Source organism: Mustela putorius, unplaced genomic scaffold (assembly GCF_011764305.1).
Source record: "Mustela putorius furo isolate JIRA1106 unplaced genomic scaffold, ASM1176430v1.1 tig00003896_pilon_pilon_pilon, whole genome shotgun sequence".
Taxonomy (NCBI): Eukaryota; Metazoa; Chordata; class Mammalia; order Carnivora; family Mustelidae; genus Mustela; species Mustela putorius.
The window spans coordinates 11,762,593-11,789,106 of record NW_025422045.1 but is presented as its reverse complement, the minus strand read 5'-3'; the positions used below and the strand labels follow the sequence as shown (position 1 = coordinate 11,789,106).

General features: G+C 52.1%; 1 protein-coding gene across 2 annotated transcripts in view; it reads right to left on the bottom strand.

Moving 5' to 3' along the window:
• Positions 1-10,124, bottom strand: part of CORO2B (coronin 2B) — a 128,065-nt gene extending 117,941 nt beyond the window's left edge. Inside the window, exon 1 of one of the 2 annotated variants that reach the window (XM_004758606.3) lies at positions 10,011-10,124. Coding sequence is in view for 1 of the 2 variants with exons in the window: in XM_045067569.1 (XP_044923504.1) it covers positions 8,890-8,904 (15 nt within the window). In the remaining variant the exon portion in view is untranslated. Of the gene's footprint in view, positions 1-8,889; positions 9,562-10,010 lie in introns of those variants that run through there. The other variant, XM_045067569.1, reaches the window with a different exon arrangement.
• Between the last annotated feature and the right edge of the window lie 16,390 nt (positions 10,125-26,514).

The window sequence follows — 26,514 nt, the reverse complement described above, 5'->3', positions numbered from 1 at the left end:
TCCCATACACTCAAAGGAAAAGCAGGTCTGAGCTGGGGGGCACCAGGATGTATCTGGAGCAAAGGTCAAGGTCATTTGCCAGCGGGGACTCGGGGCTCTCTGCCCAGTGACTTGGGCAACACTGGGCTTTGAGACCAACTTTCCCCCACCCTCCACAGGGCGCTGGGGCCTGCGCGGATGCAGGACGATACAGATCAAGGGTTGGATGCTTTATTTGTCTCACTTTTCAAACGAAAGCAGGACATCCGATTCTTAGCCCGATTATTTGTCCCAAGCATATTAAAACACCCGAAATAGAACAGGAAGAGGGAAAAGCAACTTTTCATCTGCCCCATACCAGCCTGACCGAATACAAACAGACAGAGGCTGTTTGGGAGAGATGACCTGGTCTCTTCTGCGGACACAGTGTGAAAGAGGGCTGCTGGCACGACCACAGCAGCGGGGAAGCTCTTGGACAGACTGCCTAACTCCCAAGGCCAAGGGACACTGGTGGTGGGAGGGGGCAGGAGGGGTGTGAGATCCCTAGAGATCCCAGTGCCCTAGTGAGGCGGAGCACTAACTCCCTTTTCACAGGTGAGAAAACAGGCTCAGAGACATCGAGGGGACTAGCCCAATGTCATGCAGGGAGGAGCAGAGGTTAAGAGCAAAGCCTGAGTCTTTTTGCCTCCAGACACCACCCCCCCGGCTCTGGCCACAGGTCTCAGGGTCATTCCTACCAGCCTGACTAAGGGGCAAGAGAGGCCTGAAAGGCAGGCTCAGCCCCTCACCAGCTTTGTGACCTTAGTAAGTGACCTCCCTTCCCTCTCTGGGCCTCTGTTTCTGCACCGAGCAGAGGAGGAGCAGTAAAGGTACATCAAGACTGAATAAGGAAATACGTGTGAAACACTTTTTGTGAGTCTGGTATAGATGCCCTCTAGAAAGGTCAGCTCCTTCCACTGGCGATCTTTATTTCCCGGCCAGCTTCCTGAAAGCAGGGACCTAACACTTGGTAAAAGGCTAGGATCGGTCTCCTAAGAAACTAGCATTTATTAAGTGGATCAAAATTCAGATTAGGAGTCATACTCGTGTTCCTAGAAAGTGTGGAGTGCCACAGAGGCAGAGGACTGGACCAGATGACCCCAGACAGCTCTGGAGTTGAACCCTGAGCACGGGGCTCCTTCTGAGGGCTGGGTGTGAACAGCCACCATCCCCCCCCTCCCCCACTCTGAGAGAGCCTCCCCACATCCGTCTGTCTAGGCAGCTGGATCCTGCATGGGTGTTCTCCTCGGTCTCACACACGGGCCAGTAAGTTCACTCTATATATCCCTATAGTTTTATTTTGTTTTAAAGTTTTATTTACTTATTTGACAGAAAGATAATACAAACAGAAGAAGCAGCAGAGAGAGAGAGAGAGAGAGAGAAGCAGGCTCCCCACTGAGCAGGGAGCCTCCAACTTGGGCTCTATCCCAGGACCCTGGATCCATGACCTGAGCCGAAGGCCAATGCTTAACGACCCAGGTGCCCTACAATTTTATTTTAAAGACTGAGGCCCGCTCCTGATAATCGGAAGGACTACAGATGGTTTTAACGGGGCCCGGTAAAAATAGAAGGTAGAAATTTCCCTGCCAGAGCAAAGTTTCCCTTTGGAAAAATAAATGACCCTTGCCTGCCAGCCAAGAAGGGTCCTGTCCTCCCAAAAACCCAGCCCAGGGAGGCTCTGTGAGGGAAAACAGAACATCATACCTTATACCCCACTGGCCCAGGTTGAGTCTAAGAAGTGGCCCACGGAAAAGCTATCCTCCTGGCCCACGGAAGAGCCATCCTCCTGGGATCAGGAAGCCGCAGAGAGGAGGAGGAGGAGAGTGCCAGACGCAGGAAGCCTGGGTTTGGACCAGCCTCTAATCTGCCTGCTGGGCAACTTTTTGCAGCTTACTCGGCCTCTCTGTGCCTGCTTCCTCATTCTTGAAGTGGGGGAGGACCGTAAAGTCACTCAGCGCATACAATGACCTAATACACGTGCGAGCTCTCAGACACCTGCGTGCAGGGGGCCTTCTTGCTGAACATCTGACTCCGGGCCTCTGCCTGCGCTGTTCCCTCTGCCTCCTACCCTCTCCTCAGCTCCTCTCCTTCCACCTGCTACCTTCTGTACCCATCCTTCGTGAATCAGCTGAAAAGTCCCCTCCACACCCCCTCTGACTAGGTCAGGCCCTCTGCTGTGATTCCCAGAGTTCCTTGGTACTTCTCATTTCATGAGCCCCAGGACGCTCATTATAAGCATTTGTTTAATTTTCTGTCTTCCCGACGTGAATAGCGAACACTCAGGCATGTGGTAAGTGCTTCACAGGATCAGCTCGTTTAATCTTTATAATAATCCTTTTAAGTGCTACTATTATCAATCCCAATTAATGGACGGGGAAAGTGATGTTCAGAGAGGTTAGGCAACTTGCCCAAGAGCAAACAGCAAGTCAATGATACAGTGCCATCTGTCTGGCTCTAAGCTGGCATTCTTAAGCCAGCAGCACCCGCCCTGGTCATCAGGGGCCATCCCAAGAGGGCCGCCCACCCCAGGCTGAGAGGGGATTTGTGCATTCAAGTGGGAAAGGCCTGCAAGCCTGGACCACAGACCCGGGTTCCCTACGCAAATTGTGGAAATGGAGGTGTCATAACCGTTCACCCTCTAGGGCTGGTCGCCCTTCCTTAGAGGCCCTGTCTGACCTCAGACACGGAGTGCAGGGTGCCCTCCTCCTCACTCACTCAGCTTACGTTCTTTTCCCAAAGGATTTACAGGGCTCCCAGTTACAGCGGGAGCCTAAGCAGAACACAGCCATGGGTGTCCCCTGAGGCAAGCAGCCTTTGCCAAGCACCCCTTGGTGCCGGGTCCCCAGACCCACAGACAACAGCCCTCTGCCTTGGGGGGTAGGGGGTGGAAGAGAGTCCTGGAAATGAGATGCCCCTGTGCTCTGGGGTCTGACGGCTGAGGGACCGGTCCCCACCTACTCCCCCAACCGCTAAACCTGCGCCCCAGAGCAGGTCACTCACCCTCCCTGCGCCTCTGGAAAATGGGAGTGTCTGCTAACAAAACCAAGCTCCCAGAGCCCAAGCGACTGTGTGTGCCCAATGGCGGCTTCATAACTTATTCTTGAGAGCCTGGTGATTAATGTCCACGGGCTGTGGACCATTAGCGATTGGATTGAGAAGGTTCTGGCTCCATGTCAGAAGATCTGGGTGTGCAACCCGGCTCTGACCCATATTAGCTCTGGGATTAGGGTGTGGCCATGTTTTCACCGGGAGACTCTGTTTATTCATCTGTAAGTAGGGGGCTCCCTCCCTGCCCTGGGACCCTCCAAGGGATTTGTGTTTGTTTTCTGTAGAAGGGACTGTCCTGACCAGAACTGGGTGCCTCCTCCTTGCTGTGTTAATTAATTGGAAGGGGGGGTGCCAGCCAGAAACCAATTAGGAGGTCCCTCTAGGGACCTCTTGGGAGAGGGGAGGCAGTGGGCAAGGAGGGGCGGGTGGCAGCTCCTCCCTCATTGTCACAACCTCCCCTCCCCCTCCCAGGCAGCTGGTCCCACACTCCAGGCCCACAAAGGAGAGGCTCATTCAAAACAGCTTCTTTTCATGCGGAAGCCACTGGATTTGCATCTGTCCTCGCCCAGTGGGCTCTGCTCCATGCCAGCTGCCCAGCCTGAGCCTGCAGGGTCCACAGGCCAGGAGAGGAAGGGGAACAGAACTAGCTGATCAGAAAAGGGACGGAGAGGGGGGCTGGGCGCAGAGGGAATTTGCACATTCTCTCATCTCCTGGACACCAGACAAATTCTGTGGCTAGCGTATCCAGATCAGAATCAGCCCCGGTGCCAGGAGCCGGCGGTGGCTGAGGCCATGTCTGCTCCAGGCTGGCCAACCCGGGAGAGAAATGGAAAAACTCACTCCATCTCTGAGCTGCCAGGGATGGATGCTGCCAGGCCGTGGGTCTAGCCAGTGTCCACACTCCCGAACCCGCCAAGCTCAATCAAGTCTGTGCCGATTCCACAGGGCCGGCTCACTGTGGGGCTTTGGGGGGCCCCAGGGCGCCTCACCGTCCTTCCCAGATGCCTCTGCGTGCTGTCATAGGGGCAAAGGTGGCAATGACCCCGGGGCCAGAGAACACAGGGCCTAGGGGCCCAGGTGGGAAGAAAATAACCCTGGGAGCTCTGGAGGGAGAGACAGCGAGGAAGGAGAAAGGCTGAGGTTACTTACAGTATGCAGGAGACAGACATGGCTTGTGCCCACGGCACCCTGAGATCCTAACTCAATGTTTTGGCACAACTCCTCCCGCATCCATCTCCTCAGAGGTCCTGGACAGCAGGGGCCGTGGCTTCGGTGTCCTGTGACCCTAATGCCTAACACACAGCCTGACCCAGACTAGGAGCTCCCAGGGTGCTGGCCCTAGGAACCAGTGAATGCTAGCACATACCTTCTGCATGAGAATGCTGGGTATTTGCAAGAACTGAGGCAAGGGAGGAGGTATGATGGGCACACAGTGCACGGGAGGCAGAACTTTCCGCTTCAGGTTTCTGGGAGTTGGGTCTCTGTGGGGAACGGTGAATATCTCTGCCCTCAAACTGGCTCTGTCACAGGCCTGCTTTCTCCTCTCTTCTCCCAGTAAGAGCCAGACAGGAGACAGGTGCTGGGAAGTGGAATGTCTGGGAGTCCAGGCATCTTCTGGACTGGCCAGACCCTGGTCTGGGAATTGGAAGCAGAAGGCTTCATACTCCTTCCTTCTCCTTTGTCCTGGCCCAGGAGGTCGCAAGGGACCCCAGATGCTTTTTCAAGAGAAGAGGGAGACTCTGACCCGAGAGGTCCAGGCTGGGGTGGTGCAGTGGGGTCACTGGAGTGGGGCCAAACTCCCTGTCCCGGCACGGGCTGCCTGAGGCCCCCCTCGCACGGCAGCCAGGAATCAGGAGCCCTCAGGTTCTGACTCCTCCAGCCAAAAACCCGCTGAGTGACTTTAGGTAACTTAGGATTCGTTCCCTGGGTCCCTGTTCTATTATTTGTCAGGGGAGAGATTTGGATGGCTTTGACTCAAACTTCCTATTCTCTGAGGCCGCTCTTCAGGGGTCCTAAGGACACATGACCTGGCCAAACAAAGGTCTGTTAGTAGCTTCCTGGACAAGGCCACACTGTCTTTGGTTCCAGCACATCCAGCAGGGGCCAGGGGCTCCCCTTTGTGAGCTAGGCTGTGCTGGGACAGGGGCAGGAGAGAAAGGGCTGCCGTGCAGAATGAGGGGCCCAGCCATGGTCAAGGATGTCACTTCTGAACCTGGAACTGGCTGCTCAGAGTGGGGGATGCTGGCCTCTAGAATATTCTGTCTGCCCACACTCCTTCTCCTAAGACCTTCTGAGGTGCAGCAGGCATTCTGGCTGCTTGGGGTACTCTGTTCTTGGACTGCCGACCCCCCGGAGGTGGCCTTGGGGACCAGGAAAGCGCTGAGCTCCCAGCATCTCGTGTGACAAGCCACACTCAGGAACGAGGAAGCCCAGTCACCTTCCTTACCTACCAGCCCAGCTCTGACCACAGCCAGACAAAAGCCAGGAAATCACTCCAAAGGACCTCAAGGCAGCAAAAGGCGTTTGCAAAGCCCTGCATTACAGAGGCAGACCTTTCTTATAGCCTCCTGACTTGTACTCTGTGCACAATTTTAATGTGTTTTTTTCTGTTTTGCTAGCTGATGGGAGTTTAGAAACATATTTAGGGCCAGAGAAGCACAGTCAGGCTGGTACATGACTGACCCGGCATCGAGACAGAAAACGTATAGAGAGCAGGCAGAAAAGGGCAAAGAATAAAATCATCCCATTACTGGGAAAGCAGCCTTCGCTCCCTCCGTGCTCACCTGCCCTCTGGACTGATACGGGACTGAACCTGGGAGGAGATGGGCCCTTAACCTCCTGGGGATGTTTATGGTCTGACAGGCTGCATCCCTTCTTTTTATCTTCCTTCTCCTCATGATTGCATAAAGAACCTAAGACAGCTTATGAGATTCCACACAATAAAATAAGAGTTTAAAACATCATAACCAGGAATCATTCTGTCAGCCTGGAAGGTCCCACTCCGGAGACCTGCACGGCTCTTCATCTCTCATGCCATCTGGGGCAGGGGTTCCTCCAAGCCCCCCAGACTTCAAGGGCAACATTAGCGGCTGCACCTCAAAAGGAAGGGGGCCAGGGTGCGCACGAGAGGGGGACGGTAGATGGAAACTGGAGGCCCATCCAGACTCAGGAGGTTCTCCTGAAGATCTAACAGTTTGTCATCGGTTTCCTCTCCTCCACTTTCCAGGCCCTCTGAGCTAAAGAGACCTTCTTCCCAATCCACACCTTACCCCTGGCCCAGAGGACTCCAAGCGGCAGGCAGCCGGGGCTCACCAGAAAGGGGTGACCTTTGCCTTAAGGAACAAGCAGGGCTGGGGTCTCACCCTCCAACCCAGTCCTCCCTTGCCTGTCACTCCAGCTGGTAAGCAGTGATTCCACCTCTCAGACCCCCTCGAGGGTTCGACCAACCCCCCAAAAGAGAGAGCTCCCCCTGTCGCCATCAGAGCCCACTTCCTCGCAGAAGATGTGCCAATGCCCAACAGAAGGGATCCAAGACATCCAAGAAACCAACTGCTCACCTCATAGATGGAAAAAACAGAGGCTTAGAGATGGCCATGACTAGCCCAAGGTCACACAGCCTTTTGGAGGTTGACTGAGGACTAGAGGCCAGGCCTTCAGACTCCTAGAGCACTGTGGTTCTTCTAGAACTCTTGGAGAAGCCTCTTCTGGCAGGCTTTCAGGCAGCAGGAGGGCTCCTAGGCCCTCTCCTGCTTCTCTTTTGCTCTCCTAGGCCTCCCCACATGAACATTGCTGGTCTGTGAAGGGCTGGCAAGGGGAGAGAAGCTAGGGTTAAGGTGGGGATTTTATCTAATCCTCTGAGCTGGCTTAAACTGACGCCACATTGGTTAGGGCAGGAGAACATCCAGGAGGGTTTGGTGGGGGCTGCGGGGAAAGAGGAGGGCATCAGTGAATAATCACTAGATTCAAGAGGCTAGGCCTGCCATTGAGTTTAGCAGACAAGTACCCACTTTTGTGGGCTCCATGCCTCGGGGGCCTGAGGCTTCGAGTAGTGACCCCCTTTCATGGCATAACCCAGCGTCCATGTACTCAACAGGGCAGAGCAAGACAAAGATCATAAGCTATAGGTTGTGATAGAGCTGACGGCAAACCCCAGCTTTGCTACTTACTTGCTGTGTGAACTTAAGCAAGTCCCTTTTCCTCTCTGAGCCTCAGCCTCTTCCACTCCTAAGGGGGCTGAACACACCTTCCTTGCAGGCCTCCTGGGAAGGAAGGCTGCCTGAGCTCATGTACATAAAGAGACGCAGGGGAGGCAATGAGTCAAATTTCAGTGCTATTATTACAAATCTCATATGCTTTATCTCTCATTCAGGCCCATCCATTACTCTTCTGCCTTGGCCTGTTTGCGTCTTTGACATGAATAACCTTAATAATAATAATCCTTCCCAGGCAAACAGCATTTGCATCATTTCCAAACACGAAGCATCCTACCCACCGTGGTCCACAGCAGCCCTGCCAGGAGTACTCAAAACTGAGGCAGATCCTTAGCCCCCAGGCACATCCCCCCCCCCCCGCCACCCCCAGCAACGTTTCTAAGTCCCAGTTTGGGCACTGAGCCTAAAGACCCTGGACAGACAAGCTGTCTCTGGGCAGGCAGATCTCCTCGAGGCACTGGTAACCCCTGGCTTAGCAGAAGGAGCCTGAAGAACCCTTCCCATCACCTCCACAGCTGACCCTCCATCTGGTCCACGGCTCTGACCTCCTCTCCACATTGGCCTCCAGCTCTCCAGTCCTGAAAACCAGGTGGGTAGCTGATGGAATCTGGCCTTGGGTGCGGGGATTGCCAATCCTAAGGCCAAGGCCACGCTGTGAGCTCCTTACCTGACAGGGCCCTCTGAAAAGTCTGGGTTTACACCTCTGATCTTCTTACTAGTTCTTCAACTGTCTGTCACCACCCCCAGGATCCACAGTTTCATCCTCATATTCCACAAGAGGAAACTGAGGCCCAGAGTAGAAGGGCCCAGCCAAGGTCATCCATAGGGTTTGGGGCAGAGGGGAGAGTGAACTTAGGTCTCCACAGGTCTCCTGATGCTGGGCACTTTCCACAACTATCTTGGTCTGCTTTCCATAATGGGGAGGCCACAAAGTCTCTCCAATAAACCTGGGCCGCTGTAGCAGAGTCAGAACTCTCCTCCAGTATGGGGGCTGTCAGAACACGCATCTCTCCTGTCCCTGTCACATTCCCTCCCCGCATCTTCAAGAGGGTCATCAGGGAACCTGTCCTACCCCTAGTGGCAACTCCTGGGGCTGGAGGAGTGCCTTCTCCACTAAGTAGCTCCGGAGTGGGGCCAGAGTTCGCAGGACCGGCAGCAGCGCCTGGCAGGTGGGGTGGATTTGCCCGTCGGATGGTCTCCCCAGGGCGACAAGCCCATTCCCACACCCACTCCTGCTAGCGTCGCTCCCCGTGGCGCGCTCTAACGGGAGACACCAAGCAGCTGCCCAACACTGCTCTCCAGGGGTTAAAAATGCAGCATCCTAAATAAGGGTTAAAAATGCAGTCGCGGGGTGGGCCGGTGCGGGTGTGTGTGTGGGGGGGGGGGGGGTGTCCAAACCACTGCGGCTGCCAAAGCGGCATCCTCCCCCTTCCCTCCGCAGTCCCTGGGGGCCAGAGCGACTGGAGGAACCCGGGGAGCAGAGGAGGCGCGCGCCGCACCTCCCCTGCACCAGTGCCCCCTCCCCACGCCCACACCCCCGCGCCCCCAGCAGCCGAGGCCGGGGGCTGCAGGCGCCGGCGGGTCCCGGGCGCGGCGGGCGAGCGGCGCTTACCTTTGTGACAGTCATGCAGAAACTCCGGGGCGGTGCGGGGGCGCGGCGTGCGGGGGCGGCGGCCCGGGTCCACCGCGGGCCCCAGGCGGCGGCGGGAAGCAGGCGGGCGCGGCGCGGGCAGCTCTGGGCGCGCTCGCCGCTCCCCGCGCCCCGCGGGCAGTTCGCAGGAGCCTGGGGCCGCGCTCCGGGCGGGCAGCGCGCAGGGACCGCTCGTCGGCGCTCGCCCGCCGCTCGCCGCTGATGTCAGCCCCGAATGTGCATTTATAATAGATGAGCCTCCTTCGCCGCAGGAAGGCGAGGCAGGAAGAAAGGGAGAGGGGGAGAGGGCCCAGGCTGGGGGGCGGGGGGAGGAAGAGGGGCCGGGAACTCGCTACAAAGGAGAGGGGGGGGAGGAGGAGGAGGAGGAAGCGCACGCCCGCTCGCTGCCCTGCCCTGCGCCTGGGGCTTGCTAGCCCGCCGCCGGGCACCGCCGCTCCCCAGGCCCCGGCCAGGCGCCCAGGCCCGAGGCCTTAACCCCTTCGCGCCCGCGGACGCCACGCGTCCGGGCGAGGCCAGGTCCTGGCACCTGCTGGCTGCGGGCGCGCACGGCCACCCCCGCGCTTGGGGGCCCCCGTTGGCCCGGGGACGCTGCTGAAGTCACACGCTAGACGGCCGAGACGCCGCGTGGGCCGGGAAGCCCGCCAGGCTCGCCCCCTGGAGGTTGGCGACGTCGGTCCCGGGCCTAGAGTGCCGCGCAGCAGCGGAGAGGGGCGTGGCGGCCGCAGGCCCTGCCTCGCTGGACCCCGCACGGGGTCGCGGGACTGGCGGTCTTTTGAATCTAATTCCCCGCAGCGATTGGCTGGCCCAGCGGGCAGTGTAGCCAGTTTCACAGAGAAGGAAACTGAGGACCAGACTGGGAAGTGACTTAGACAAGGGCAAACAGCCATCCTTGGCTCCAGGCGGTCGTCCTGGCGCCCGCTCTTTCCACGTCTCCACAAGCTCTCTACGGAACCCCTTGTTTAAAAAGCTAGACTCCTCTAGAAATCGGACCGTCCCTGTCCTAGGAGTGTCTACACTGCGCTTGGGTGCAGCGCTACTCTGGCGGAGCACAGACGCGACCTGTGTGGTGCATGAATCCTGACCTGGGTCACGCCACATCCAGCCGCTGACGGACTTGAGGGACAACCACCTGAAGGTAACGGGGCAAGTCTCCTCCTTCCCGAGCACCTGAGCAGAACCGGTTTCGGCAGATACTGAACCTCTGAAACTCAAAAGAGGAGGGGTTAGTGGAGACGGAGGCGGAGGAATCTTCGCGCCCCACTGCCTGCCTTAAGCCCGGAAGTGCTGGCTTCCTGCTCCACCGCGACTGTGCAAAGCAATTAACTAGACCAAGTGGACCTGGTGGTGTCTGGGCACCTGCTCTGCGGAAGGTGCTGGAGAAAGAGGGGAGACCAGTTGCCTGCCTTCAAGGAGCCGGCTGAGTAGACGACAACAGTAGTCATCGGGATCTGCTGAGCGCTCAGTGGATGGGCCTGCTATATTTTTATTTTAATTTCTTTTCCTGTAACCCTACCTGCAAGAGTATGAGGAAGGAATTACCATCTTCATTTTGCTGATGAGTGAACACACTCAGAGAGGGGAGGGGACCTGCCCAAGATCACACACTGACAGCCAGGACTTGAACAGAAGTCTTTCTAATAGAGATCTTTTATTTGATTATTTTATTTTATTTTATTTTATTTTACAGAGAAAGACATACAGAGAGGGAACACAAACAGGGGGAATGGGAGAGATAGAAGCAGGCTTCCCGCCCAGCAAGGAGCTCCATGTGGGGCTCCATCCCAGGACCCTGGGGCCAGGACCTGAACCAAAGGTAGACGCTTCAGGACTGAGCCACCCAGGTGCCCCAGAAGTCTTTTTAAATGGTGACTAGCACTCCCAGCATTGCACCGTGGCTCTGCAGGTTCCACAGTGCACACTCACACTTGCTGCCCTATGTGATCTTCACACTTGTCCTCGGAGGTGGATGGACAGCTATTGGCCCCACTTCAATGTGTTTCAATGACTTGCTAATTCTCTTGGGGAGCAAATGTTGCTGCATTTCCTCTGTGCACACCCTTCCTGTTCCCATGTTGGACTACATGCTTTTGACCACAGTGCTCCCCTGCCAAGAACACCCTCCTGATTTTTATGCACTAATTCAACATACCCCATCTCTTGTGGCCCTACCTCTTTGGTGCATCCGGACTCCAGCCCCCACGCTCATTTGGGTCTGAGTGCCTGATGTTTTCATGAGCTTCCTGAGGTGAGTTAACAAGTGTCCTGAGCACAAGGCCATGACTTCTCTTGCTGTGTGCCCCTGGGCAAACAGTAGGTGCTCAGTGAATATTTAACACTTTTAACAATGAATCAAGCGAAATAAACCTTTGACACACAGCAGAGAAAATTTAAATTAGACCCACAAAAGCATTTTCCTAGGCGAGCTGTCCTGCATCAGAAGTGGGTCACATTCCCTGTCTGGATTGTCTTGGTAAGATCAGCCTTCAAGACCGGAGGCTGGACCTTCAGACCTTTCCAGGGCCCCTCCAACCATTCTTGGAAGACACTGAAGGACAACTCAAAATCACCGGTCACCCTTCCCCCATGGCTGTGACTTGTCCATTTTATCCCTCACGGATATTTCAGATCCCAGATTGTTAGCCTCAGCTAGCCAGCATGCCTCTTGGCACTTTCCCCACCATCCACCGGCATTGTGGGCTCTGGGAATGAGACAAATACTTAATATCAGCTTGAGCCAAATGTAATTAGGAACATCAATCTTCTGCCCACAACCCACGTGACATGCTCCAAAGGCAGACAGAAAATGTTCCCGATCCCTCACAGGCTGGTGGCTCACCCCTCTGTCTCATCTCCCCCTCGGGATGGAGGTCTGGGAGAGAGCGAAGAGCCTCTCAAAGAACTCTGCCTCCCCTTGTCAAATCCGAAGAAGATGCTCAGAAATGCCTCTTCTGTGATGCAGTTGTCTATACCACAACACCTCCTGCCCTGAGTTCCAGCAACACGGCCCATCTCACTTCACATTCTTCCCAAAGCACAGCCTGAGAAAAGAAGCTGTCTCCACTATTACTGCCCTCACAGCATTTTCTTTTGCTTGGGCCACACCAAGTGGTCCTCCTGCCTCCTATCTTATGCCCACCCATCCATTCTCTACCCAGCAGTTCATGCACTCCTGAGTAAACACGCACAGATCTGCCTCCATGAAACTGATCAGGGGCTCCCTGATGCCTTCAGGATGAAGCCTAACTAGGATCCTCCAAGACCCACTCCAGTCTCTTTCATCTTCAGGCTTCTTGTCTCATCATACTCTTAACCATATCTTCCTCCTCAGTACCTGTCAGAGTCTTCCTCATTCTTTCCTCAGATGTTGCCTCCTCCAGGAGGCCTTCCTGGATTATGACAAGGATGGCGTAGTGGCCCAGCCTCTGTGCTACTTTCCACACTCCCCGAGTCTCTTTCTGTGCCTGTGCATTGTTTTGACATTTCCTGTTTGTGTGTGTGGCATCCTGCAGTAGGACAAGCTGCTTGAAGACAGGAACTACTCCTTTTCTTGGCGATTCCAGCACGCAGCCATTCTAGAGCGTTCCTACATCCCCTTCCCTCTATACAATTCTCATGGTTTATATTTCTCCCTTCCTGGCTCTTCGTTTTTTTCCCAGTCTCACTCCTTGGCTACATGTCTTAGTCCCTGGGTTCTCTCCAGCCTCTGTCTCTGTCGCCCCCACCTCTCCAAGCTTCAAATCTGCAAGTCTGTGTCCTGTATGCATGCTGTGCCTATGTGGGATGTATGGAAATGGATGAAGAAGGGAGGAGCTGCGTAAGTGAGGGAAGCTCCATGAGGGAAGCCAGGGGTCAGCTGCCCCTGCCCTTGTCTGCTCTCCCAGCTCTCTCTGGGGCCATGGTGGCAAACAGGCATGTTCAGCCACTGGCAAGGAAGATGGCAGACACCGCAGATGCAGCCCAGAGATAGATGTGCTCCAGAAACTCTGCCCACTCTTATACGGTACAAGGCTTCAGTGCTGTGGTCTGGAACCCTAATGCCTGGGCTCAAATCCTGGCTCTCCCGCACTATCTGTGGGATCAGGACAGGTGTTTGATCTCCTCTTCGCCAGTGGCGGTAATACCACTGGCCCAGAGAGCTGTTATGGGATCTCAGTGAGAGAGCACTGGGGGCCGTGTATCTGCCCGAGTAGCTTGTGGATTCAGACTCCTCCAGGGTACAGGAAAGGGAATCAGAGGCCTGAGTTCCAGTTCAAGCTGTACCATCTGTGAGCATGTGGTTTACCAAAGCCCCCTAGCCTTGCCAGGCCATGGTTTGCTCCTTTATAGAATGAGATGACAGAAACCCATCGTCTCTAGTAGTATCAATTGGCAAACGTGTATTAAAGATAAAAAATGTTTGAAAGAAAAAATGAAAGGGGAAGAAAAGCCAGCCATGCCACCAACCACCAACAGAGGGCATGAGCGGTCCCTGGTATCTGGCCACCTGGGACCTAGGAACCAGACACCCAGCTTGGAGCTCCTTTTGCATCTCAACTTCAGGAACACCTCCACCTGTGCCTCTCAAAGCCTGGGTCCCAGAGCAGCAGCAGGTGGCTCTGGGAGCTTGTTCTAAACGAAGATTCTTGGGCCCCACACCAGGCTTACTGGCACTGGAACTCTGAAAGTGGGTCCAGCGCTGTGTTTAAGTAAGTCCTCCTGGGATTCTGAAGAGCACTGATTTTCAGCATACAGTACGGCAGGCATCCTGTGGGCCAGTGGCTGGAAGGTGCTTCGCAAACCACACAGAACCAGGAGGAAGGAAGGGGCTGTTTCACCTCCCGTCTTTCAGGCAACAGCCTGGAACTTTAACCTGTACTTCAAAATCCGTAGCTAGAGGCTTTTAAGATCTTTCCACCAAAGATGAGGAGGTTATAGGCATGGCAGAACCAGAGAAGGGCCCTGGCTCTGGGTGTTCACACTTTGGCTTGAAATCATGCACAGCCTCAGGAGCTGCGGGTACTACCAGGGTTAGCCCCCCTCGGCCCTTCCAGGATGATCCTGAAGATGCCCCCAGGAGTGGGAAGTGCCTGGGTATCCTGATTGCCTTGTGGGAGAGAAGGCCCTCAAGGCTCAGAGACTTGGAGAAGGGTCTCAGAGATATGCTTATGGGGTGACTACCCTTCCCAGATGCCCTCAGCCAGACCAGTCCCTGACAGTCCCATGCCCCCGCAGATCCCTCTCCCTCTGTGTCTCCAGGGACAGACTCCTTCAGGAGGAGTCTGGGGCTCCTTTAATAGAATGAGAAGATCCTGGATCCCCCACTGCCGCCCCAGGAATGCTCCGTGCCATCCTCCTCCAGTCTGGCTCAGCAGAAAGTCCTTCCATTCTGACAATCCCCCTCCCCAACACCCAGACACTCTGTCCTCTCCCTCCACTGAGCCCCTAGCACTTACCAGCTTGTCCCTGTTAAATACCCCGAGGTGTCACTGTTGCATTTTAATCCCCCGTCACTTGTAAAGAGCAGGCTTTAGACCAGATGGTTCCCGAGGTCTCCCCCTGCTGTAAGACATTCTGACTCCGGTCCACAAGAATCAGGCTTATCTCCCCCTTGTTAGGACTGCTCTTAGTGTGGGCAGGGCCTTATGGAAATCTGTGTGTGTGTGTGTGTGGCGGGGGATCCATGTCTATATAAACAATTTGATTTTTAAATGTACTACAAAATTCTTGGCCCATATGTGGTGTTGTGATTTATCAATAAAAATTTATAATAATGTGTAGAGAAAGGAAACTAACTAACTTGTTTATTGTCCAAACAGGGCATATGAAGATTCTTTGTAGAATCCAGGAAACAACTTTTTCTTTTTTAGTTGTTTTTTTTCTTGTTTTTGTTTTTGTTTTAATTTGAGAGAGAGCAGGAGTAGGGGAAGGGCAGAGGCAGAGGGACAAGGAGACTTCCCACTGAGCCTTAAGCCCAATCTAGGACTCAGTCCCAGGACCCTGAGATAATGACCTGAGCTGAAGGCAGATACTTGATCAACTGAGCCACCTAGGCACCCCAAGAACCATCTTTTCTTATTCAACCATCTCTCATATTCTTTATTGTCAAATATGTCATTCCTGGTTAATTCCTCATCTTCCACCAGGAGAAAAAGGCTAGAACACTGCTATCATTCACAATTTCGTGCTTCTTAGGAACTTATTTGTAGCCAAATAGTACGGGTCCCCTTGCCTCTGCTGGTCCCTGCTACTGTCTCTTTCATGCCAGTTACATCATTACTGATGACGCTGTACCATCCACTGTGACATCTAGAAATCCTGGCTTCCAGTGAATTCTTCAAAGGGTCTTCATCTGCTTCATCGGTGATGCCCCTTCATGCGAGTCTTACCCGATGTGTGGGAGAAGGTTCACTTGTTTTCTGGATGTAAATTGAGCGTTCAGAATGCCAGGGTGTAAATGACCAATGTTTTAAGCCATAGAAGCCTGCAGTGGGGTGGAGAACTGTCCCGGGGGCTCAGGAAGGTCAGTACTAGGGTGAAGGATGCTTGCTGCCACCCCTGCCACTGTGGGCTATTGGCCAGAGGTGACACTGTGGTCAGATCATAGATGAGGGGAAGACCCAGCCCAGACTTACGCACAGGGTCAGTGGTAGACCGATGGTAGCCCAGAGGCCTGAACTTGTCTTGAGTCTGACATGGGAATCACTCCTAATCAGCGTGTCAGCCCCATTTCAGGGACCTCCATCCTACAAAAGCCTGAGTACCAGCCACACGGCGGGAACTACCTACCCATCAGACCACCCTCTTGGAAGGGAGGCCTGATTTCAGAGCTCTAGGACAGCTCCCCAAGTGTGAGTCCCAGAGCTCTTGGTGGGGGAGTCATCAAGCCAACCCCACGCCTGGGGTAAATGTCAGAGGGTATCCTAACAAGAGAAATGGGGCACCAAGCCCCAGGCAGGGTCCAGGCCAGGCTCCCCGGCATCTTGCATTGGTGGCAGTGTAGGCCCTGACTGGTTCTCCCCCTTCCCCCACCCTCACTGGGCTAGGCTTCTCTCCAAGACAGTGGCACCTGCTTTCAGAGAGACCAGTGAAGGTAACTTGGTTGGAGGGAAGAGTGCTGGGCTGTGGGTCTGGGGACCTGAGCCTCGTTGCTTACAGCAGCCCCGTGTGTTTGCATAACAGGTCACCCCCATGGTCAGCCCCGGGAGTGCTTCTTACAGATGGGGGCTGGCGTCTGCCTCTTGGTCTCCTTGTGGTCCAGGCTCCTTTCCCCCAAATCTTACCTCTTTACCGGTTATGTCTCCATTCCATGACTGCTTCTCCCATCAGGAAAATGGTATTAATTTGACAATTCATTTGGCAAATATTTAACAGGAACCTACTCTGTACCATCTGCGGTACCGGGGGCTGAGGACGGGGGTGGGACCAAAGCCAAGGTCCCTGCCCCCCATAAACTTGTGTTCTGTGGGTGTGGGGCCAGGGATAGAGACAATGAGCAAATGCCCCAGTAAATACATGGCTGGGGCTGAAGGGTGTGATGCAAGGTAAGGAGGAAGGGGTCAGGGAGACCTAAGGAACACAGCAACACTCGGGCAGAACCTTGAGGGACCGGGCTAGGTGCGCTGCGTGCGTCTGGGCACTGGAAGCCCAGGCAGAGGGGAGAGTGAGGCTGCCTTTCCTGGTGTGGTGGCCCACAGGGCTGGATGGAAGGAGAGAAGGATACTGCACTGGTGTGGAGCCGATCCTCTAGGAGAGGACGCAGAAGACAGTGCCCAACGTTCTTGGACAATTCTTTAGAGAGATGTCTATCCCTGCCATCAGATCTCTATCCCCAAACTCTTACGCACCCTGGGGCATGGTTGCTGCTGCTGCTGCTTCCTCTTCTCCTCCTCCTCCTCCTTTTTCTCCTTCTTCTTCTTTTTAAGAGTTTATTTATTTGAAAGAGAGAGAAAGAGAGCACAAGCAGGGGGAGCAGTAGAGGGAGAGAGACAAGCAGACTCCCCACTGAGCTCAAGTTCCGCATGGGGTTCTATCCCAGGACCCTGACATCATGACCTGAGCCAAAGTCAGACACTTAATTGACTGAGCCACCTAAGTGTGGGCATGGATATTTATTTATTTATTTATTTATTTATTTGAAAGTGGGTGTGGGGGAGGGGCGGAGGGAGAAAGTGGGTGTGGGGGGAGGGGCAGAGGGAGAGAGAGAGAATCCCAAGCAGGCTCCATGACCAGCGCAGACATGGGGCTCGATCTTATGACTCTGAGATAATGACTCAAACTGAAAGCAAGAGTTGAACACTCTGTGGACTGATCGCCCTCTTCCCCTACCCAGGCCATGGCTTATAGGTGCCCACAGCCAGGGGCACCACCCATTACTTCTTCCTCTTCCTCCAGACTTCCTTCCAAAAGGACAGAATCCTGCCAGGGGACCTCTGCAGGCAGGAAGATTCATGTTTTCTGCCATCGTCAGACATGGGGACCCAAGATCAAAAATCTGAAGGTGACTAGTCCCAGGAGCCTTCTCTGGGCTGGTGTCTCAATCTGTCTTTACTGTGATCCTAGAGGGGTTTATGTCCATTTTGCAGATAGAGAGATAGAGGCTCAGTGAGTTGGAGCCCAAGGTTGTTGGAAGAGGCAGTGATGGAGACAAGAGTCACCCGTGGGTCAGCCTGCATCCAAGCTGGGCTCTTTCTGCTGTACCACTTGGATCTCTGCCCTTTTGGACAGTTCCTTCCCTATGCTCTCCGCTGCTTAGGTGGGACTGGCTCGGCTTCCACGGTCTCCACCGAACCCCAGGGGATACTGAAAGGAGAGCACGGAAGCGCCCCTACTTTCCTATTTGGGGTTTCCTGGCTGTCAAACCAGCCCATCTTTGTGGTCGGCTGGCTTGTTCCTGGTTGTCTTAGCCCCTGGACTCTTCTCATTGTGAGGACACCGGCTTATGAGTCACCACCCAGAAGTTTCTTCCAATGTCGGACAATTTCATGATCAAGACCCTCAGTAGCCTCCAACTCATTCTATAAGGCCGGGGTTACCCTGACACCAAATCCAGACAAAGACATCACAAGAAAAGAAGACCCTAGAACAATATCCCTTATGAATATAGATGGTGTAAGGTCTGAGTCATTGCTGTGTTACCTGCAGGCACTTAACACATGCAGAGACCTCTCTGATCCTGCCAACAACCCCAGGGAGTGGCCACCATTTTTCAGGTGGGGAAACGAAATCTTAGAGGGAAGGTAATTGGACACAGCCGCACAGCGCGTGAGTGGCACCGACTCTGTCCAACTATCAGCAAGCTGGCTCTTCCGACAGCATCACCTAGCCATCCGCAGAGGGGAAGAGAAACAGCCACCCCACAGGTTTGCCCTTTGTTCCAGAATCCCTTCTGCAGGGATGCTTGCTCAGGTGACTCATCAGAGAAGCTTCTCCCTGCAGGTGAGTTGCTCCCTGCAGCCTGCTGGGCAGGGCACAGGGCCCGTTGGAAAATGACTCCCCAGCCTACGTGCTGCGAGAGCTAGGTGCGCAGGGAGAAGGTGGAGTGGGAGGATGATCTGTCACTGCCCGGACGAAGCCTTTGCCTCTCTGCGCCTCGGTACCCCCGCCTGCAAAATGGAGGGAAAGCTCCCAACATGAACAACAGCAAACACTGGTGAGAATGTAGAGCGACAGGGACTCTCGTTCGTTGCTGGTGGGTACACAAGAGACACAGCCACTTCAGAGGACAGTTTGGCGGTTTCTTACAGAACTAAACATACTCATACCATACAATCCAGCACTGCTACTCCTTGGCGTTTACCCAAAATAGTTGAAAACTGACATCTATGCTAGGCATCTGGGTGGCTCAGTTGGTTAAGAATGTGCCTGCGGCTCAGGTCATGATCCCAGGGTCGTGGGATCAAGTCCTGCATCAGTCTCTCTGCTCAGCAGGAAGCCTGCTTCTCCCTCTCTCTCTGCCCTTCTCCCACAACTCCCACTGCTCGTGCTCTCTTTCTTTGTATGAAATAAATAAATAAAATATTTTTTAAAACCCTAACATCTACACAAAATCTACACATGGGGTTTATAGCAGTAAGCAGCCTTATTCATAACTGCCCAAACTTGGAAGCAACAATGACCTCCAGCAGGTGAATGGATAAACAATGGAATAGTATTCAGCACTAAAAAGAAATGAGCTACTGAGCCATGAAAAGGCATAGAGGAAGCTTAAATGCATATTACTGAGTGAAAGAAGCCGATCTGAGAAGGTTACGCACTGTATGATTCCAACTACAGGACCTTCTGAAAAAGGCAAAACTATGGAGACAGTAACAAGAGCAGAGGTTGCCAGGGGCTAAGGGAGAGAAGGGATGAGTAGGCAGAATACAGAGGATTTCAGAGCAGTGAGACCATTCTGTATGCTCCTGCAAATGGTGGACACATGACATTACACATTTGTGGAAACCCACAGAATGGACGACACCAAGCAGGAACCCTGATGTAACTTACAGACTTCGGGTGATAATGTCATGTCAGTGCCGGTTTGTGAATTATAACAAATGTCCCACTTGGTGCGTATTGGAACTTGAGACGGAGGCTATGTCTGTGAAGGAGAGGGATATGCAGGAATTCTGTATTTTCTTTCCTTTTTTTTTTTTTTTTTTTAAAGATTCTATTTATTTGTTTGACACAGAGAGATCAGAAGTAGGCAGAGAGGCAGGGAGCCTGCTGAGCAGAAAGCCTGATGCGGGACTCTATCCCAGAACCCCGAGATCATGACCTGAACCAAAGGCAGAGGCTTAACCCACTGAGCCACCCAGGTGCCCCGGGAATTCTGTATTTTCTGCTCTATTTTGCTGTTAACCTAAAACTGCCTTAAAAAATAAAAATCTATTTTTAAAGACAGAGGCAAAATGACCCAGGTCTCAAGCTAGGATACACAAGCTTGTGCCCATGGAGACTGTTTGTAGACAGCAAGTTAGTTTATTGGTATGAAGGACCAGTGATATTATGTTCTTAAATTCCAGCTCGCCAGAGATCAGCACTGGGGTGCACATCGGTCATTTTGACTTTTTGGGTCCCAATATCCTTCTTTATAAACCAAGAGGAAAACACGTGTTCTTTGCTCCCATCCCCATGACAACCCCTCAGAGAGTGAGTAGTGATAATGATGGGCATAGGCACCTTTATGTCTAGACTCTGTATTAAGCACTCTATACACATGATTTCTTTTAATCCCTACAACCATCCTGATTTTATAGATAAGAAACAGAAACATGGAATTAGGGTAGGAAGGGGAGCAGCAGGTGGGGAACAGGAAATGTGCCCTGGGTCGCCCAGCTGGTCAGTGGCAAAGAAGATTCTGGAAGGCTCAATGTTTGTATTCAACCTTCTGTTTTACCCCCATGCCCTCCAGGGCCAGCCAGGGGTTGGCCCCATTGCCTGATTGCTGGGGACTGGCTTCATAGTAACAGGGGACGGTCACAGCCAACCTTTCTGCAGGACTTACTGTGACCCGGGACCATCCTTAAGGACGTGACACGCACCGTTTCACTGATTTCTTACCATAATTCCGTGGAATAGCTCCTGTTTTGATGCCCAAGGGAAGGTGAGAAAATTGCAGCATAGACGTCAAAGAGCAGAACATGTCAGGTCCAAGGAGGATCATGGGGGTCAGCTGGTCCGAGTTTTTTATTGGACATTTGGCAAACCCCTCAGGTCCCTGAGCTGCTGCAAGGTCAGTTGAGTCAGGCATGAATGAGCAAGCTAGTGTGTGTGTGTGTGTGTGTGTGTGTGTGTTATGCACATTGTGCTGTGCTGTTGCAATCCTTCCTTTTGGGACTCAGCAAATCAAGAGCCACGAGAGGCCAAACCTGGGCCCCAGGAGCTTTGGCTCCTGCCGTGTTCACCCTAGGAGCTTCTGGTGGTACAGGCTCCTTCCCCCATGTGACATCTGTGCCCACAATCCAGGCCAGGAAAGGAAATCCAGGAGCAGTGAGGTCTCATTTGCCCTTGAAACACAGAGGAGGACAGGGAGGTGGGAGGGGTCACCATGCAGGAACAGGGCAGGCGGTAGCCCAGGGAAGCCACATCCCTAGGGCCCGAAGCCAGTCCTGCAGGGTGTTGACTCCCTGCAGGTGTGACCCAAGGCTGGAGGGGAGGGGCCAGTGTCCCTACAGGTATTTCTCCTATTCACAGGTTGGAGACAGGTCTTTGAGTGGGAGCCCCTCCACGAGGATGTTTTGTGTGGCGATCAGGAACCTAAGAGAGAATCAGTCTGGTCTGAGTCCAAATCCTGTCTCTGCTATTTGCTGACTGCGTGATCTTGGTTGAATTACCTAGCCTCTCTGGGCGCTAGTTTCTTCCTCTATCAGATGGTAGTGACTGACAGGAGCTACCTACCGAGGCAAAGTCTGTACCTGAGCTGGGACCAGCACTGGACAGAGTAAGGGCTCAGCATATACTAGCTGCTTATCAGCTGTGTACTAGGATTCCTGATAATATCTGCCTTGTCATGAAGATTAAGGGAGAAACATACATGCAAAGTGCTCTGGAAGGATCCGGCACAGAGAAGGCATTGACTATTTTTAATATTAACGCCCTCTTTCCTCCTACCTCTTCTCACATGTGCGGGGCACCTAGGGCAGGGGGGAGGGGCTGCTTGACTTTAGGATGCAAAGTGCAAAGCTAGCAGTGGGTTCTGCTGCCTCCCCACAGTGGTGGAGGAAAGACAGGGCTGCAGGAGGAATTCGTTAGCACCAATTAACACCGTGAGGCTCCCTTCTGCTCTCACCCTGGTCTGCCTCACTGCTGGCTCAGGGCCTAGAACCACATGGCAGAGGAAGCAGCCAGGCTTATGGGTGGGGGGGGTGGGGATGGGGGGAGGGGTGAGAGGGATGTTGTGGAACTATCAGCAAAGTCTGGGTATCCCAGCAGGTATTATTCCCAGTTGGGCAGGAAGGTTCCAGAAAGGGGTGTGGCGAGCATGGAATAATGGGCAGGCCTGGTCTTGGGGCCATCGACAAATGCTCTTCCAGGCAGGAATACTTTCTAGGGCATCTGACACCCGGAGTGGGGGCTGTCCCCTTCCCCTGTAAAATAAATTTAACTGGAGCTATGATCTTGCAATGAAAGAAATAATCAAAATGGCTGGGAAAGAAATATAGACAGCGAAAATGGTGTGTGTGTGTGTGTGTGTGTGTGTGTGTGTGTAAGGGGGCATACTGTAAGTTAGTGTTTTTTACTTACTTGCAATGAAAAAAAAAATCAAACTATAATACACAATTGTGTAGAATAATACACAAACTTTATATATATAAACTCATTATATATGGACTTTATATATATATTCATGCCAATAAAAAATTAAAAAATAAAAGTCCTAAAAAGGAAAATAGCAATGCTTAATACTTTTTATTTACCTTAATTGTTTTTGAAAATAGAGAAAAATTTCTCTCTATTAGCCTGTTAGGGTAGCAAATAATCACATGACAGCTCCTGCAAATATGTAAATACGTCCGAGTGAATCTTCCTAAATCATATTCAATCCATGATACCATGATGCCCATCCGAATTTGCTCCTAACTCATGAAAGAACAATTGTTTTTTTAAGGTTTTATTTATTATTAATTTGACAGACAGAGATCACAAGTAGGCAGAGAGGCAGGCAGAGAGAGGGGGAAGCAGGCTCCCCACTGAGCAGAGAGCCTGATGCAGGGCTTGATCCGAGGACCCTGGGATCATGACCTGAGCTGAGGGCAGAGGCTTTAACCCACTGAGCCACCCACGTGCCCCATGAAAGAACAATTATTGATTTTAACCTTGAAAACTTTCCTCCACCTGGAGCAGCAGATTACAAATAGGAAGTCTTGAATAGGAGGATAAATTTGGTCGAGATGGTTTCACAACAGAATCTAGAAATTGCAATGTGTTTGTATCTTTGTTTCCTTAGTATTGATTATAGTGGTTCTCCAATGTTTCCATAGGCAAAAATTTCCAGTAAACTATCTTTGCCAGAAAATTCTCACCTTATTTGGTAAAACCTAAAGTTTTTCTTCTCCAAAAACCGGAGAAAAGGGCAGAGAGAAAGACTATTGACATGATTTTGACCCATTGTTTTAGAATATGACAGTAACTGAGTGACTCATGTTCTGTTTCTTCATTTTTATATCTTTTAAAGATTTTATTTATTTATTTGATGCATAGCGAGAGAGAGAGAGAGAGAGAGAGAGAAGCAGGTCTCCCGCTGAGCAGAGAGATGCAGGGCTCCATCCCAGGACCCTGAGACCATGACCTGAGCAGAAGGCAGATGCTTAATGATTAAGCCACCCAGGCACCCCTGTTTCTTCATCTGTAGCCACTGATGATTTTGAATCTACAGAGACACAAACAATGCCTGAAGACTTGAAGGAATTCCCCATGATTAAAGTGTTCTCCAAACAATCCTGTGTAGAAACTTAGTTTAGGTGTGTCAAGGCCCACTGTATGAATGTGAGTTCTCTGAATTGACTCATATGTTGAAATCACTACTTATTAAAGGGTAAGTAAGTAAAAAGCACTAACTTATAATACACCCCTATTCTCACACACACACACACACACACACACACACACGCACTAACAATACAGTAGTTATTTAGAGCTTAGACCATCTAACATTCTCAAGGGATATTGGCCCGTAGCTCTCTTAGAACATCTTTGTTGGGATTGGTATAAGAGTAATGCTGGCCTCCAGAACGATTTAGGTGCTCCCTCCTCTTCTGTTTTCTGTAAGAATTTAGGAAAGATGGGTGTCGATTTCCCCTTAAATGATTGGTAGAATTCACCAGGAAGGCCATCAGGTTCTGGGCCTTGCTTTCTTGGGAGATTTTTCATTATTGACTCAAGCTCTTTATTTCTTACAGTTTGGTTCAGATTTTCCACTCTATTTTGTTCATCTCTGCTCTAATCATTATTATGTCCCTCCTTCTGCTTGCTTTGTGCTCAGGTTGCTCTTTTTACTAATTTCTTAAAGAATTTATTTTTAAATAAACTCTGCACCCAATGTGGGGAATTCATAGCCCCGAGATTAAGAGTCACACGCTCTACCAACTGAGCCCCCCAAGTACCTCTCTTTTCTCTGCTTTCTCAAGGTGTAAAGTTACACTACTGATTTGAGAACTCTCCTTTTATGATGTAGGCATTTACAGCTACAAATTTCCCTCCCAGCACTGCTTTCCCTGAATCCTGAAAGTTCTGGTATTTTGTGTTTGTGTTTTTATTGTATCAAAGTGTTTTCTAATTTTTTCATTTCCTTGTGATTTCTTCTTTGACTCCTTAGTTTCTAAAGACTGTGCTGTTTAATTCTACAGATTTGTGAATTTTTCCAGTTTTCCTTCTTTGTTGGTTTCCAGTCTCTTCCTATTGTGGTCGGAGAAAATAGTTCAGATGATTCAGATTTCCAGGATTTATTGAGACTTGTTTTGTGACCTAATGTGGTCTCTCTTGGAGAACCTTCCACGTGCGCTGGAGAAGAAAGTGTATTCTTCTGTTGTTGGATGGAATGCTCTGGATATGCCTGTCAGGTCTATTTGGTTTATAACTGTTCATGTCCTTTATTTCCTTATTGATCTTCTCCCTAGTTGTTCTCTGCATTATTGAAAGTAGGGTATTAAAGTCTTCTATTTTTGTAGAACTGTGTGTTTCCCTTTTCAGTTCTGTCTCTGATTGCTTCATATATTTTGGGACTCTGTAGGTAAATGCACATTTGTTTATATCCTTATCTCTTCTTGTTGGATTGACCCTTTCATGAATATATAACATGTTTGTCTCTGGTAACAATTTTGGAGTTAAAGTCTCTTTTGTCTGATATTAGTACATATAGCCCATCTGCTCTATTTTGGTCTCTCTTTGCATAGAATATCTTTTTTTATCCTTTCATTCCAACCTGTTGTGTCTTTGGGGGTTTCCAGTATAGGGTTGCCAGATTTAGCAAATAAAAATATAGGACATCCAGTTAAATTTGAATTTTGAGACACAATGAGTAATTCTTTTAGTATAAGTATATTCCATGTACTCTTTGGGATGCATTTATACTAAAAAATTATTCACTTTTTATCTGAAATTCAAATTTAACTGAGCATTCTGTATTTTATCTGAGAACTTTATTCCAGTAAGAATGTAAAGACACAGCCCTACACTCTGGAAATTTCTGACTTAAGGGGAAAAATCAGGACCTAGCTTGACAGGCATCCACTTCAAGTGGGGAGACAGTGCGATCTTCCCATGAAGGCAGGGGTGGTGGTGGGGCAAGTCAGGCCTTGGCACCACGGTCTCTGCTCCTTCTTGGTTCTTCCCCCACCTACACTTCATTGTCCACCCAGTGCCCAGCACCCAAAGGCCACCTCTTCACCCAGTGGTTTGGAGCAGGGTAGTCCCAGCCAACCTGCTTTCGGGGGACAAGTTACGTGGAAGACCAGGGCTCTTCCAACCCCTACAACACATGCATCCTTCTAGACATGTGCTCACAGTCCCCACTGCCCAGATCGCTGGTCTAGCTCGCTGGACCTAGATACACCTTCCCAGGCACTTACAGACAGGACTGCCCAACACAGCCCCAGAGAAACATGTTCCCGTCTGCTCAGACCCCCGAAACATGTTTTGCTCACACAGACGCTGGCCCTGCACCCATTCACATACGTGTTCACACTCTGTGGACCCTGTACCCAATCATAGATCCGTCACAACAAACCTCATATACTCTGCCTTTTTTTTCTCAGGCTCGTGTGTGTGTGTGTGTGTGTGTGTGTGTGTGTGTTGGGCGGTGGATTTTCTCCTGCTATCTCTATCTGGATATCTGTCCAACTTCCGCTCTCCCACCCCAGCCGTCTTCTCCCTCCCCACAGCGAAGGCTGAGGGAGGGTGGGCAGGCCTGGTCTCCATGGCAACCAAGGACCCTCCACCTGGGAAGGAAAAGGTGCTGGGAAGCAGAGTTGGCTTTTGCCCAGGCCTTGGCTCTGAGTGGGGCTGGGGGGGCGGGGGGGACGAAGGCAGTGGGGAGAGTGGGGGAGGAAGGCCCGGGATGACCATCTGGACCCAGGAGAGGGGAGCTACAGGCCCGGCCCAAGGACTCTGCAATGGCAGATGGGCATCATGGCGCCTGAGCAGCATGGGGAGGAGGGAGACAGCCCCACAGAGCACCTGCAGTCTGGTCCTCTTCCACAGCCTTACTGCCTTCAGCACCCTCAGACCTCACTGATTCTGGAAAAACCCCTTTCACAGCTCCCCTTCCTGGGACCCCACCACCAGGGAGAGGTGGAGCTGTGAGGGAGTGGGGGTGGGGAACCCACACGGCCCTTAAAACCACCAGGGCTCTTGCGCCCTTTGTGTGCCACTCTCTTGGGGGACCCGTGGCCCCTTCCTGCATTCCCATTTTGGATCTTCTCCCTGGGAGCTGGTAGGGAAGACTACCATACGATGGTGCCATACAAAACCCAAAGAGTGGGAGCCGATTTGTGCAAACCTCACAACAGGGTGAGGAGGCCCAGGCTCTGGTTCCTCCCGGCGCATGCCTCTGGTGGGCCCTGCTGTCTGCTCTCACCCTGAGTGCATGAGTCAGAAGCCTGGCAGACTGGCCCCAAGCCCCTGAAAAAC